General features: G+C 46.3%; 1 protein-coding gene across 13 annotated transcripts in view; it reads left to right on the forward strand.

Annotated features, from left to right (window-relative positions):
- The window catches only part of cers3a (ceramide synthase 3a), a 202,395-nt gene that overhangs the window by 72,380 nt on the left and 113,367 nt on the right, over positions 1-16,648 (forward strand). For all 13 annotated transcript variants that reach the window (XR_010969695.1, XM_068017697.1, XM_068017696.1 and 10 more), the window contains 2 exons: positions 6,532-6,589; positions 15,878-15,928. Coding sequence is in view for 12 of the 13 variants with exons in the window: in XM_068017697.1 (XP_067873798.1) it covers positions 6,532-6,589; positions 15,878-15,928 (109 nt within the window). In the remaining variant the exon portion in view is untranslated. The remainder of the gene's footprint in view (positions 1-6,531; positions 6,590-15,877; positions 15,929-16,648) is intronic.

Consider the following 16,648-nt stretch of genomic DNA (forward strand, 5'->3'; position numbering starts at 1 on the left):
CAGGAAAACTGTGAACAGCATTCACCACTGTACATCACCCACTTACATGGAACCCTGTCCTTTCAATCCCAGAACATAACCAGCAGACAGGATGGTGGATTCCCACTCTCATCACTGTGAAAATAGAGACAGTCCTACAAGGGTCATTTTACACAATGGGTGCCTCTAGTGCACAATCTGATTGACTGGGGTGAGTGATGGTCAATCAAACAACCAAAATTTTTGGGGTGAAGTCTTACCGCCATAGTTTTTGGTGGAGCATCGGGACCATTTTCAGGCCAGGAACCCAAACACAAGAATAATGAGACTTCCAGGTGCTCTTTCTGGAAGACAACCAATGAAGAGCCTGCCTCCGGGCTCCCCAACCAGTTAGGAAGGGTGGGCGGGATGATGTAGTCACTTTGTCAGAGGAACGATTTCTGCTTAAAGGAACTGCAGCATGTTTCAAAGAAGCTCAGCACCCACAGGAATGGAGAGGAGGCCTGCAAAGGCTGCTCCCTTGGTAGCCCACTCTTATCTGGAGGTCTAGCTGAGGGGCTGCAGTGAGGTGAGCTTTCCGAAGGACAGGAGGAAGAGCATAGCCTCTCCAGCCAAGCAGGCATGGATAGAAATGGCCAAGGATATCAGCAGCAGGAGTGTGTCCCACCTTAGCCTTGAGGTCTTGGGACTTAGATGATTTACCTCCAACAACCACTTCACCCACCCCTGGGAAAGAGGGAGGAGTTGGGAGCATGTATGGATACTGCATTTTTTGCAGTTTTTCTGTCCCCCAGCACCAACCCTGCCTCGCTGGCATGGAAATATTCCACCTTTGGTCTGCAGTCCCAGTGTCAAAGCTCTGTGCTTGGAGTCTGTAAGTGGTAATTTTACCAAATCACCTTCAGTATGCCATTTTCTCTTTGCTTTGTTGATTGCTGTACTTTTCCTTCTCATCTCTCATCAACATCAGAAAAACAGGTTACCTGGTCAATATCATGTTTCTGTTTGTGGGATCTTGCTGTGTGGAAATCGGTCACTACACTTCCCATATTACAACTGTGACTACACTTCAAAAAGTACTTTATTGATGGTAAAGTGCTTTGGGGCATCCTGATGTCATAAAAGCTGCTATATAAATGCAAGTTATTTCCTTATCTCCCTTTTTTTCTTTGTTTGTCTCGCCTCCCAGTCGGGCTGTGTTTGTGATTTTCACATGCTGCAGTGTCCTTGGCATGTCTGCCTGCTCTGGCAATTATCCCTGTACTTGCTTCATTGGGTCATAAGAAATCATCCTTTATGACATTTAAGTTCAATTTAAGTGTTGTAATGCAGCTTTATATGTAAAACAAATTGTAAAAATCCTAATATGCCAAGTGTCAGATTGATTTCACTCGTACCATTTCCATCACGAGGACATGTTGTTGATGTCAGTGACGCATCAGTTTGATCAAAGCAAAAATTGATTTCATCAGAAGAGCACTTCAACATAAACCAGAGTGAAATCTGAAATCAAAACAGAAACTACTGGCAATACTCAGCAGGTCTGACAGCATCTGTGGAGAGAGAAACAGAGTTAACGGGGGAATTTTATGCTCTCCCCCACGGCATGTTTGGAGGCAGGAGAGCATGTAATCGTGTGGGAGGGGGGGGATCCCCGCCACTTTTCCATCCCCGTCAAAATTAATTCCAGGGCGGGAAGGCAATTAATGCCCAATTAAGGGCCTCATCCTGCTGCGTCCACAATTAGCTGAACAGCTGGGGATCCTGTCACCTAATGGGAAGCATGGCAGGAGAAACCGTATGGGCTGCTTTCCACCTCAGTTTGGGGGGGTGTCCCCTCATTAAAAGGCACTTAGTGCTTGTACCAGGGGCCCAGCATTGGGAAGAGGGGGGCCTGCTGAGATCCACCCCCTTGCTCTTGCTGCTGTACCTCCTACAATCCCCTCCCACCCTGACCTACCTGGGACCTGTGTCCGCCACTCCTGGGCCTCAGGTTGTTGCATTACCAGCAGCAGCCACCACCTCTGCGGTGGTGCTGCTCAGTTAAAGAGCTGCCGGCCTCTGATTGGCTGGCAGTTTTGAGAGGGTGGGACATCTGTCACCAGGGTGTTGATCCCATGGAAGTCCCACCGCTGTCCAGTTAAATGCCTTATTGGCACTTGATTCGGCGGGACTTCCACAGAAGAGGGGTTCTATGTGTTGCTTTTGTCAAACGTCGAGACCCCCATCACCCAGATAAAATCCTGGCCAACGTTTCAGGTCGATGACCATTCATCAGCACTGACTGAAAGCTGTCCTTTTAACTGTCTGAACCTTTCACACGTTGGGGTTGCTTCCCAGGTCAGCTGCAAATGTAGCACTCACCCCTCAAGGCATGCTCACAATGCGCAAACCCACCCCAGACTGCATGGTGGGGGCTGGTCTACCGCAGTCTCACAAAATAAGCAGTTATGAATCACCAGGTTTTAAAGCCTGTTCAGTTCTCTTTTCGAGCGATGTTGAGGGACATGGTAATCGGGTAGCTGCAAAATGCTTTGCCCACCCGCGATTGCACGTTTTGTGTCAGCAGCAAAGAAGACTTTCACCCTCCTCCCCCAATACAGGAATTCCCTGTGTCCTTTTTGCAGGATTAAGTTGGTGAATTGACACGCTCTCGGACATTTCAGTGGTTTGGGTGAGAAGCAGGAGTTGAGCAGTTTTATCAATAGGAGGTTTAATGGCTTGTGTCACATAAACTAAATGCTACAGAGACTGTAAAAATCAATGTTAGTATGCAAAAGAAAATTGAACAATCAGTGCACAATCTGTGACCATAAATTGGCAATTGAAACAGTGCACTGCTATTACTCAAAGGGAGATTAAGACAAATTGGGGACATTTGATTTGACCCCATACCTCTAAATTTCCTCTTCAGTGCAGCAGGCTGTGCATTAATCGCACACACCATCTGTTCAGAAGGGATATTAGATTCCCATTGTTTCAAAATTAAATGAATAATTTATTGAGACTGAAGTGGGAGAGTAAGTGTGGAGCTGTCTCCCATAACTGGCAGTCTTAGCAGTTTGAATATTTAACTGCACAGATTTATTTTCCTGTCTTCTACTAGTTTTGCTGCCTCATCCTGAGCACAATGGCGCAGTGGTTATCACCGCAGCCTCACAGCTCCAGGGACCCGGGTTCGATTCTGGGTACTGCCTGTGTGGAGTTTGCAAGTTCTCCCTGTGACCGCGTGGGTTTTCGCCGGGTGCTCTGGTTTCCTCCCACAGCCAAAGACTTGCAGGTGAGAGGTAAATTGGCCATTGTAAATTGTCCCTCATGTAGGTAGGTGATAGGGAATATGGCATTACTATCGGGTTAGTATAAATGGGTGGTTGTTGGTCGGCACAGACTCGGTGGGCCGAAGGGCCTGTTTCAGTGCTGTATCTCTATAAATAACTAAACAGCCACACAGGAGCAGCAGCTGCCCTGTACTTAACTTCACCTATGGGTCCTCACAGCGACTATCAACACTATGTTTAACTGTTGGTGACATTGCAGCCAACACTAGGCCTGTTCTCCATGCACAGCAGCGATCACTGGATATTGGAGGAGAAACCTTGATTCACTGACTGTCCCACTCCCTGTCTTGGGGACACAGAGAATCCTCATGCCTGCACCGCACCCCAGCAGGCTTAACACTGAACCTGCTGGGAGAAATGTCTTAGTCGCACCCACTGAATCAGGGGGAGAAGTCACTGGTTCTAAGTTCATGATGAACTTCTCACATGCCACATATTGATGTGCCAGCACCCTCAAGCATTCACATAGTGGATCCTGGTCTTGATTGGCTTGTGCTAATGCAGGCTTGGGACCTTGCCACATGGAGGTGGGCACAAAAGTGATACCAAGATAACTTCCTGGAGAATGACTTTTGCAAGGACCTGGGAAATGGTCACCTGTATACCAATTGAGCTAGAGAGACAATGAGCAGGAGTAAATTAGGAGAAAAATGACTCTCAAAACCACAAAGGTTTACTTACCAAGAAGGAGGCCATTTGGCCCATTGGTTCTGTGTTGGTTCATTGCTAGAGCAATCCAAACCTAATCAGACTATCCCACTCTCTCCCCATTGCCTTGTATATTCCTGCACTTCAAAAATCTGTCTAAATTTTCCTTAGAAGATACAATGATTTCTGTCTCAGCCACTCTGTGTCACAATGCATTCCCTCTGTGCAAATTTATTTCTCCTATCCTCTCCCTGGCAGCGGAACCCTAAAACGAGTGAAAGCCTGTGAATAGGTCAGTCAGGGGCCTGATGCCTTCTTTAGGCAAGTGCCCTTGACACATTGAATAAAGAACAGCACAGGAACAGGCCATTCGGCCCTCCAAGCCTGCGCCGATCTTGATGCCTGCCGAAACTAACACCTTCTGCACTTCCGGGGTCCGTATCCCTCTATTCCCATCCTATTCATATATTTGTCAAGATGTCTCTTAAATGTCGCTATCGTATCTGCTTCCACCACCTCCCCTGGCAGCAAGTTCCAGGCACTCACCACCCTCTGTGTAAAGAACTTGCCTCGCACATCCCCTCTAAACTTTGCCCCTCGCGCCATAAACCTATGTCCCCTAGTAACTGACTCTTCCACCCTGGGGAAAAGCTTCTGACTATCCACTCTGTCCATGCCGCTCATAACTTTATAAACCTCTATCATGTCGCCCCTCCACCTCCGTCGTTCCAATGAAAACAATGAGTTTATCCAACCTCTCCTCATAGCTAATGCCCTCCAGACCAGGCAACATCCTGGTAAACCTCCTCTGTACCCTCTCCAAAGCCTCCATGTCCTTCTGGTAGTGTGGCGACCAGAATTGAAGTTGCTAGTTGCCAGTGTGCCAGCTACTGTACAACTGGGGAGATTATGCCCGTAGCTATGCCGGTAGCTCAGTTCCCTCAACTTTTTCACCCAAACAATGGGCATGATGAGGACCAATTTCTCCCCCATACTTAGATTCAGTCGCGCCTTACCCTTCAGGAATGACTGCTCATTATCCTATTTTTGTTCTTACTTTGAACTTAATTATGTTGTGTTTGCCATTTCCCAATGTTCTCCTACATTCACAATTTTCCCAGTTCCTTTCCAAGGATTAAATTAAGTAATGCACCTTTCCTTGTTGGACACATATAGGAAGCAGTCCTACATACATTCTAAAGTGTTCTCCACTTTGTCTTCTTTCATTATCTTTATCCAGTCTGTGCTGGGATAGTTTTTATCACCCAGTATTAAAGTTGCATTGTTCTTGCATATGTCTGATCCATTCACAGTTCTACCCCTGTCTCATCTCCACTGTGTGGCAACTTGTAAAAAAAAAACCCCCACAGAATTGTACCATTTCCCTACCTTCTTAATTCTGCCCATATGGATTCTGTCTTTATCCAAACCTTGCACACAGTCCTATGTTTCTAGTGGATAGAATCCTTCTCTAACACTGCTAATCCAATCCCCTTTTTCTTGTGAAATTAGTATAACCTGTTGGACTGCTTTGTTGTTCTAATTCGCTTTGATTACTTTAAACACCAGAGTACACATACATCAGTTGTAACACTACAGCATGAGGTTGTTTTTGAGACTTCACTTTTCATGATTCCAGTATGACTACATGTATCTTTATTGAGTCCATATTACATGATCAAACATGAGTACTCAGGTACATCACACTCCACACTCCAGTATGTGTCCAACATACAGTCGTTCACCAGAACTCTTACACTAGTTCTACCTTTGATCTTTCCATTCTATGCATACTACCAAAAAATCACGATACATAAAAGTGATGTCAGAATAACAGTCCAGAGACAGTGCGATGAACTTAGCTCATCTCAATCTCTCCTAATCACTCTATTATGTTGGTTATATGGCCTACTTTGTTTTATTACTATAAACCCAGTGACCAGACCAACATTTCCCAGACCATCAACAACATGATTGAGCGCATTTCGCACATTCCATCAATTCCTCATCCCTGATTCAGCCTCACGTCCATAATACATCCCATTTTGCCGATGGTATTTGTAGCAGTTGGGCAACCACTGTTGAGAAGACAATCTTCCTGAGGAAAGGGTTGATAAGGGAGGTGTCTGCTATCCCGTGCTCATTGATGCTGCCTGACCGGCTGAGTGTCCCCAGCCCTTCCTCATTCTGTTTTACGTTTCCAACATTTGTGTTATCTTACATTTATTTTAGCTGGATAAAGGACCTGGCCTGCACCTTTAATGAGTAGGGCAGAGCTGAGCAACCTTGTTCCCACAATGTGGCTTATATTCTGGAGATTTGGTTGTTCTTTACCAGCTGGGCCTGAACTCATTGTGTAGCACTGCTTTAATTGCCATGGGGATAATGTGCAGAGCTATGGGGAAAGGACAGAGGAGTGGAACTAGATCGGTCTTTCAATTGACAGGCACAGGTACGATGGGCTGAATGACCTCATTCTGTGTTGTGTGAGTGACATACACTGTCCCATTGCAGTCAGTGTTGTTTTGAAGCAAATTGTTTAAGGTATAAATGGTTTGTTTTCCAGCTGGCGATGTACGTTTTATTTCCTGGCGTTTATTGGTGGCATTACTGTCCTGATTGATGTAAGTAATTTCACTTCGCGCTTTGACATACAGTAAGTATGTGTTAGCAACTTAATACTATTGAGTTTTAGCAATGTTTAACTTTGATACATTAGGAGCAATTATAACACTCTCTGCCTGGCAGAAACGAGGCAAGATTGGAGTTAAAATCCATGCGGTACATTTGCCATGCATTTCCTGCCATGTGGTTATTTTATTTACTTTTGTATTCGTTCTTGGGATGTGGGCATTGCTGGCAACGCCAGCATTTATTGCCCATCCCTAATTGCCCTTGAGGTGGTACTGGTAAGATGCCCTCACTGCAGTCCATGTGGTGCAGGTACACCCACAGTGATATTAGGGAGGGAGTTCCAGGATTGGAACCCAGCGACAGTGAAGGAACGGCGATAATAGTTCCAAGTCAGGATGGTGTGTGACTTGGAGGGGTACTTGCAGATGATGGTGTTCCCATGTATTTGCTGCCCTTGTCTTTCTAGTTGGTAGAGGTCGTGGGTTTGGAAGGTGCTGTCTAAGGAGCCTTGGTGCATTGCTGCAGTGCATCTTGTAGATGGTACACACTGCTGCCACTGTGCGTCGGTGGTGGAGGGAGTGAATGGGGCGCCAATCAAGAAGGCTGTTTTGTCCTGGATGGTGTTGAGCTTCTTGTGTTGTTGGAGCTGTACCCATCCAGGCAAGTGGAGAGTATTCCATCACACTCCTGACTTGTACCTTGTAGATGGTGGACAGGCTTTGGGGAGTCAGGAGGTGAGTTACCCGCTGCAGAATTCCCAGCCTCTGACCTCCTCTTGTAGCTACAGTATTTATATGGCTGGTCCAGTTCAGCTTCCGCTCAAATGTAACCCCCAGGATGTTGATCGTGGGGGATTCAGCAATGGTAATGCCATTGAATGTTAAAGGGAGGTGGTTCAATTCTGTCATGCTTGAGATGGTCATTGCCATTGTGTGGCACGAATGTTGCTTGCCACTTATCAGCCCAAGACTGGATGTTTTCCAGACTTTGCTGCAAGCGGGCACAGACTGCTTCAGCATCTGAAGAGTTACAAAAGGTCATTGATGAAGACAGTTGGGCCTGGGGCACTACCCTGAGGAACTCCTGCAGTGATGTCCTCAGGCTGAGAAAATTGGCCTCCAACGACCCCAACCATCTGTTTTCTTGGGTGCCTGAGGTATTTGTCTGACTTCAGTTGGAATTCATAAATTTATGCAAATTGGAGTCCTAGATATGGCCCCACATTACTTAAATTGCCCACTGAACTGGGCATCTGCCATGGATACCCCATTCAGTAAAACCTGGCGGAATCCAGCAGACACCCTGAAAGGTAAGCCTAACAACTAACTTTGTGGAGGCTGGACTGGCCATTCCTGCTCCTCTGGACCCCGCAGAGATCGCTTGGGTCCCAGTATCACCTGGGATTCCACCCGAGACTGGCCTGGCTGTCTCTGGGCCCAATGCCAGTGAGCTGCAGTTGGCTGCCATGATGTTAATGAGGCCCACCTGTTAGATCGGACCAGGCCTTGTCCTTTAGATGTTGAGAAGGGGTCCTGCATGTCCCCACGGCTACTGCATGTGTGTGGAACACTATGGTGCTGAACTTCCACCCGTTTCCCACAGTTTCCTTGGTGTTCTGGAATTAACCCAGGGGTTAATTTGATGATTCAGCTCCATTAGTGGTCAACCTCCCTCACCAGCTGCCAAAGGTGGAAACTCTGGGCACAGTTTATGGTTTTCCAACCTGAAATCTCTGATTGCAAAATGCCCAAGACTCTCATTCACCCTGATTGCTCCATGATAATAAGACTATGTTGGTCCTACCCCAAAATTCCCTTCAGTAAAGGCACTCTTGAACTTTCAATGTTTAAACCACACACTAACCCAGTGCCTAATGTATAGGATACCAAACCTTGGGGTCATGTCTGGAAACAAGTTGTGGTTGATGTAGCAGTCAGTTCATGTCATAATGTTAGTGGTTCAGAGACTGTCTGCATCATTGGTGGGATACAAAAAAAATCTGGAATTTAAAAAGCTAGTCTAATGATGGCCATGAAACCATTGTCGATTGTTGTAAAAACCCATCTGGTTCACTCATGTCCTTTAGGGAAGGAAATCTGCTGTCCTTACCTGGTCTGGCCAACATGTCATTCCAGACCCACAGCAATGTGGTTGACTCTTAAAATGTCCTCTGAAAGGCCGAAGCAAGCCACTCAGTTGTACCTAACTGCTAAAAAGTCAATAAGGAATGAAACTGGATGGATCACCTAGCATCGATGTAGGTACCGGAAATGACATTGGCAAACCCAGCCCTCTCGACCCTGCAAAGTCCTCCTTACTAACCTCTGGGGGCTTGTGCCAAAGTTGGGAGAGCTGTCCCACAGACTAGTCAAGCAACAGCCTGATATAGTCATATCCACAGAATCATACCTTACAGACAATGTCCCAGACACGATCATCACCATCCCTGGATATGTCCTATCCCACTAGCAGGTCAAATCCAGCAGAGGTGGCGGCACAGTGGTATACAGTCGGGAGGGAGTTGTCCTGGGAGTCCTCAATATTGACTCCGGACCCCATGAACTCTCATAGCATCAGGTCAAACATGGGCAAGGTAACCTCCTACTGATTACCACCTACTGCACCCCCCTCAGCTGATGTTGAACAGCACTTGGAGGAAGCACCGAGCGTGGCAAGGGCGCAAAATGTACTCTGGGTGGGGGATTTCAATGTCCATCACCACTGCTGGCTGAGTCCTAAAGGACATAGCTGCTAGACTGGGTCTGCGTAGGTGGTGAGGGAACCAACAAGAAGGAAAATCATACTTGACCTCGTCCTCACCAATCTGCCTGCTGCAGATGCATCTGCCCATGATAGTATTGGTAGGAGTGACCACTGCACAGTCATTGTGAAGAGGAAGTCCCGTCTTCACATTGAGGATACTGTCCATCGTGTTGTGCGGCACTATCACCGTGCTGAATGGGATAGGTTTCGAACAGGTCTAGTTATGCAAAACTGGGCATTCATGAGGCGCTGTGGCCCATCAGCAGCAGCAGAATTGTACTCAACCACAACCTGGAACCTCAGGGCCCGGCATATCCCCCACTCTACCATTACCATCATGTCGGGGGATCAATCCTGGTTCAATGAAGAGGGCATGCCAGGAGCAGTACCAGGCATATCTCAAAATGAGGTGTCAATCTGGTGAAGCTACAACACCGGACTATCTGCGTGCTAAACAGCGGAAGCAGCATGCGATAGAGCTAAGCGACCTCACAATCAATGAATCAGACCTAAGCTCTGCAGTCCTGCCACATCCAGTCATGAATGGTGGTGGACAATTAAACAACTAACTGGAGGAAGTGGCTCCACAAATATCCCCACCCTCAATGATGGGGGAGCCCAGCACATCAGTGCGAAAGATAAGGCTGAAGCATTTACAACAATCTTCAGCCAGAAGTGCCGAGTTGATGATCCATCTCGGCCTCCTCCTGAAGTTCCCAGCATCACAGATGCCAGTCTTCAGCCAATTCGATTCACTCCACGTGATATCAAGAAACAACTGAAGGCACTGGATACTGCAAAGGCTATGGGCCCTGACCATATTCCAGCAATAGTACCGAAGACCTGTGCTCCAGAGCTAGCCATGCCCCTACCTAAGCTGTTCCAGTACAGCTACAACACTGACATCTACCCGACAATGTGAAAAATTGCCCAGATATGTCCTGTACACAAAAAGCAGGACAAATCCATCCCGGCCAGTTACTGCCCCATCAGTCTACTCTCAATCATCCGTAAAGTGATGGAAGGTGTCACCAACAGTGTTATCAAGCAGCACTTGCTTAGCGATAATCTGCTCAGTGATGCTCAGTTTGGCTTCCACCAGGGCCACTCAGCTCCAGACCTCATTACAGCCTTGGTTCATAAATGGACAGAAGAGCTGAACTCGAAGTGAGGTGAGAGTGACTGCCCTTGACATCAAGGCAGCATTTGACCGAGTATGGCATCAAGGAGTCCTAGCAAAACTGAAGTCAATGGGAATCGGGGAAAATTCTCTGCTGGTTGGAATCGTACCTAGCACAAAGAAAGATGGTTGTGGTTATTGGAGGTCAATCATCTGAGGGCAGTATGGAGGACTCGAGCAGTGAGGCAATATGGGCAGAACTCAGAAATAAGAAGGGTGCGGTAACAATGTTGGGGCTGTACTACAGGCCTCCCAACAGTGAGCGTGAGATAGAGGTACAAATATGTAAACAGATTATGGAAAGATGTAGGAGCAACAGGGTGGTGGTGATAGGAGATTTTAATTTTCCCAACATTGACTGGGATTCACTTAGTGTTAGAGGTCTGGATGGAGCAGAATTTGTCAGGAGCATCCAGGAGGGTTTTCTAGAGCAGTATGTAAATAGTCCAACTCGGGAAGGGGCCATACTGGACCTGGTGTTGGGGAATGAGCCCGGCCAGGTGGTTGAAGTTTCAGTAGGGGACTACTTTGGGAATAGTGATCACAATTCCGTAAGTTTTAGAATACTCATGGACAAAGACGAGAGAGACGAGAGTGGTCCTAAAGGAAGAGTGCTAAATTGGGGGAAGGCCAACTGTACCAAAATTCGGCAGGAGCTGGGGAATGTAGATTGGGAGCAGCTGTTTGAAGGTAAATCCACATTTGATATGTGGGAGGGTTTTAAAGAGAGGTTGATTAGCGTGCAGGAGAGACATGTTCCTGTGAAAATGAGGGATAGAAATGGCAAGATTAGGGAACCATGGATGACAGGTGAAATTGTGAGACTAGCTAAGAGGAAAAAGGAAGCATACATAAGGTCTAGGAGGCTGAAGAAAGACCAAGCTTTGAAAGAATATCGGGAATGTAGGACCAATCTGAAACGAGGAATTAAGAGGGCTAAAAGGGGTCATGAAATATCTTTAGCAAACAGGGTTAAGGAAAATCCCAAAGCCTTTTATTCATATATAAGGAGCAAGAGGGTAACTAGAGAAAGGATTGGCCCACTCAAGGACAAAGGAGGAAAGTTATGCGTGGAGTCAGAGAAAATGGGTGAGATTCTAAACGAGTACTTTGCATCGGTATTCACCGAGGAGAGGGACATGACGGATGTTGAGGTTAGGGACAGATGTTTGATTACTCTCTGTCAAGTCGGCATAAGGAGGGAGGAAGTGTTGGGTATTCTAAAAGGCATTAAGGTGGACAAGTCCCCAGGTCCGGATGGGATCTATCCCAGGTTACTGAGGGAAGCGAGAGAGGAAATAGCTGGGGCCTTAACAGATATCTTTGCAGCATCCTTAAACACGGGTGAGGTCCCGGAGGACTGGAGAATTGCTAATGTTGTCCCCTTGTTTAAGAAAGGTAGCAGGAATAATCCAGGTAATTATAGACCGGTGAGCCTGACATCAGTGGTGGGGAAGCTGCTGGAGAAGATATTGAGGGATAGGATCTATTCCCATTTGGAAGAAAATGGGCTTATCAGTGATAGGCAACATGGTTTTGTGCAGGGAAAGTCATGTCTTACCAACTGAATAGAATTCTTTGAGGAAGTGACAAAGTTGATTGATGAGGGAAGGGCTGTAGATGTCATATACATGGACTTCAGTAAGGTGTTTGATAAGGTTCCCCATGGTAGGCTGATGGAGAAAGTGAAGTCGCATGGGATCCAGGGTGTACTAGCTAGATGGATAAAGAACTGGCTGGGCAACAGGAGACAGAGAGTAGCAGTGGAAGGGAGTTTCTCAAAATGGAGACGTGTGACCAGTGGTGTTCCACAGGGATCCGTGCTGGGACCACTGTTGTTTGTGATATACATAAATGATTTGGAGGAAAGTATAGGTGGTCTGATTAGCAAGTTTGCAGACGACACTAAGATTGGTGGAGTAGCAGATAGTGAAGGGCACTGTCAGAGAATACAGCAGAATATAGATAGACTGGAGAGTTTTTTAGAATATTAAAATATTAGAATATTAGACCATTACAGCGCAGTACAGGCCCTTCGGCCCTCGATGTTGCGCCGACCTGTGAAACCATCTGACCTACACTATTCCATTTTCATCCATATGTCTATCCAGTGACCACTTAAATGCCCTTAAAGTTGGCGAGTCTACTACTGCTGCAGGCAGGGCGTTCCACGCCCCTACTACTCTGAGTAAAGAAACTACCTCTGACATCTGTCCTATATCTATCACCCCTCAACTTAAAGCTATGTCCCCTCGTGTTTGCCATCACCATCCAAGGAAAAAGACTCTCACTATCCACCCTATCTAACCCTCTGATTATCTTATATGTCTCTATTAAGTCACCTCTCCTCCTCCTTCTCTCCAACGAAAACAACCTCAAGTCCCTCAGCCTTTCCTCGTAAGACCTTCCCTCCATACCAGGCAACATCCGAGTAAATCTCCTCTGCACCCTTTCCAAAGCTTCCACATCCTTCCTATAATGCGGTGACCAGAACTGCATGCAATACTCCAGGTGCGGTCTCACCAGAGTTTTGTACAGCTGCAGCATGACCTCGTGGCTCCGAAACTCGATCCCCCTACTAATAAAAGCTAACACACCATATGCCTTCTTAACAGCCCTATTAACCTGGGTAGCAACCTTCAGGGATTTATGTACCTGGACACCAAGATCTCTCTGTTCATCTACACTACCAAGAATCTTCCCATTAGCCCAGTACTCTGCATTCCTGTTGCTCCTTCCAAAGTGAATCACCTCGCACTTTTCTGCATTAAACTCCATTTGCCATCTCTCAGCCCAGCTCTGCAGCCTATCTATGTCCCTCTGTACCCTACAACATCCTTCGGTACTATCCACAACTCCACCGACCTTAGTGTCATCGGCAAATTTACTAACCCACCCTTCTACACCCTCTTCCAGGTCATTTATAAAAATGACAAACAGCAGTGGCCCCAAAACACATCCTTGCGGTACACCACTAGTAACTAAACTCCAGGATGAACATTTGCCATCAACCACCACCCTCTGTCTTCTTTCAGCTAGCCAATTTCTGATCCAAAGCTCTAAATCACCTTCAACCCCATACTTCCGTATTTTCTGCAATAGCCTACCGTGGGGAACCTTATCAAATGCCTTACTGAAATCCATATACACCACATCCACTGCTTTACCCTCATCCACCTGTTTGGTCACCTTCTCAGAAAACTCAATAAGGTTTGTGAGGCACGACCTACCCGTCACAAAATCTGAATCTCAGTATTCTCCTCAACAACATTTTCTTTCTCTGCTGTAAATACTGACGCAAAATATTCATTTAACGCTTCCCCTATCTCCTCTGATTCCACACACAACTTCTCACTACTATCCTTGATTGGCCCTAATCTAACTCTAGTCATTCTTTTATTCCTGATATACCTATAGAAAGCCTTAGGGTTTTCCCTGATCCTATCCGCCATTGACTTCTCGTGTCCTCTCCTTGCTCTTCTTAGCCCTCCCTTTAGATCCTTCCTGGCTAGCTTGCAACTCTCAAGCGCCCTAACTGAGCCTTCACGTCTCATAAGCCTCCTTCTTCCTCTTGACAAGCGCTTCAACTTCTTTAGTAAACCACGGCTCCCTCGCTCGACAACTTCCTCCCTGCCTCACAGGTACATACTTATCAAGGACACGCAGTAGCTGCTCCTTGAATAAGCTCCACATTTCGATTGTTCCCATCCCCTGCAGTTTCCTTCCCCATCCTACGCATCCTAAATCTTGCCTAATCGCGTCATAATTTCCTTTCACCCAGCTATAATTTTTGCTCTGCGGTATATACCTGTCCCTGCACATCGCTAAGGTAAACCTAACCGAATTGTGATCACTATCACCAAAGTGCTCACCTACATCTAAATCTAACACCTGGCCGGGTTCATTACCCAGTACCAAATCCAATGTGGCATCGCCCCTGGTTGGCCTGTCTACATACTGTGTCAGAAAACCCTCCTGCACACACTGGACAAAAGCTGACCCATCTAAAGTACTCAAACTATAGTATTTCCAGTCGATATTTGGAAAGTTAAAGTCCCCCATAACAACTACCCTGTTACTCTCGCCCCTGTCGAGAATCATCTTCGCTATCCTTTCCTCTACATCTCTGGAACTATTCGGAGGTCTATAAAAGACTCCCAACAGGGTGACCTCACCTCTCCTGTTTCTAACCTCGGCCCATACTACCTCAGTAGACGAGTCCTCAAACGTCCTTTCTGTCGCTGTAATACTCTCCTTGATTAACAATGCCACACCCCCCCACTCTTTTACCATCTTCTCTGTTCTTACTGAAACATCTAAATCCCGGAACCTGCAACATCCATTCCTGCCCCTGCTCTACCCATGTCTCCGAAATGGCCACTACATCGAGATCCCAGGTACCAACCCATGCTGCAAGCTCACCCACCTTATTCCGGATGCTCCTGGCATTGAAGTCGAGCAGAGAAATGGCAGATGGAGTTGAATCAGGGCAAATGCGAGGTGATGCATTTTGGAAGATCCAATTCAAGAGTGAAGTATACAGTAAATGGAAAAGTCCTGGGGAAAATTGATGTTCAGAGAGATTTGGGTGTTCAGGTCCATTGTTCCCTGAAGGTGGCAACGCAGGTCAATAGAGTGGTCAAGAAGGCATACGGCATGCTTTCCTTCATCGGACGGGGTATTGAGTACAAGGGTTGGCAGGTCATGTTACAGTTGTATAAGACTTTGGTTCGGCCACATTTGGAATACTGCGTGCTGGAAACATTTAAAAACCTTTATTATAATATTTAAATTAGGATGGTTATTGAATCCTTTTTTGAAATTGGGTTCCTTCTTTGGTTCAGTATCAATTTCTGCCAGATTTAGCTCCTGTGAAGCACTTTGGTGTGTTTTCCTATGTTAAACGTGCTATATAAATGCAAATTGCTGTTTTTGTTGCACAAATTGTTTTAACTAAGCCCTGTTTACTTTGGTCCATATTGATGTACATTCCTGTGAAAATGGTAAAGCGTGGTCTCAGCTGGTCACTGTCCACGCAGATGGTTTAGAAGCAGACAGCCTATACTGGACTCAGTGCACACACACTCAAATTCTGCACCAGTTGGACGCTGCATTATCCTATGAGGCACAATGAGAGTATTTTAAACTAATTCATTGGCTGTGAGGCCATGTGGGACATCCCACTGAAGTGTTGTAGAAATACTAGTTCTTTCTCTGGTGTTTTGATTGTAAAGATGAGGTTGGGTTTTATTGTCTATTCTAGTGCACACTTAATGCAGGTTATTGAAGTTTTTGGATAAAGACGCCCATGCTGTATTTTCCTATTCTGTTGCAGAAGCCGTGGTTTTATGACACAAGGGAGGTGTGGGTAGGATATCCAAAACAGGTGAGTCCACTATTTACTTACTTGCTAATTGTGTAGTTCCTGCCCACTTTCAAACCCTTGTATTGTTAAGTCTCTAAGGTACAGCAAGCCTCATCTTATCAGCTCTGCTTTTGCAGTGTAATTCAATATTTAGCACCTGAAGGTGCTTATGATACAAATAACTATTAACAGCACTGCTAATTAAACCATAGTGATGGGCAATGATCGAAGGCATGTGTGTCTACAAGATCCATCCACTCCATTGGAAAATATTATTTTGGCTGCTACCTCCTGAGGCCACTGACTCAGTACTGCCTCATGCCTACCAACAGCTGTCCAAATGGCCATTCTTCAAACATTGTAACCCCAGATACTACCCATCTCCCAAGCCTCATTAGCAGCTGTTGGTGCACAGCCCGCCATATTGAAAGAGGCATAAAGAACAGAAGTCCGGAGCCCGAGCCTGAAACAGATGTTAAACCCTTTTCACGTGCAAATAAAAGCTCAGACCCTGTTTGAGGCCCCCGGCAATATTGGTTTACCTTGAGGCAGATGGTGCTAGTGCTGGCCATGTTCAGGAAAACCAGGTCCACTTGCAGCCTAACAGCAGGCCACCACCAGCAAAGAAAGTGCTTAACATATACTGACCTGAATGTAAAGAGTGGGGAGGAGGGATGCTCCTCCCAACTCCACATTAAAACTGCTTGGTACCCCCGTGCCCAATTGCAAACTTTATCCCCA

The sequence above is a fragment of the Heterodontus francisci genome, chromosome 38, assembly GCF_036365525.1.
Source record: "Heterodontus francisci isolate sHetFra1 chromosome 38, sHetFra1.hap1, whole genome shotgun sequence".
Taxonomy (NCBI): Eukaryota; Metazoa; Chordata; class Chondrichthyes; order Heterodontiformes; family Heterodontidae; genus Heterodontus; species Heterodontus francisci.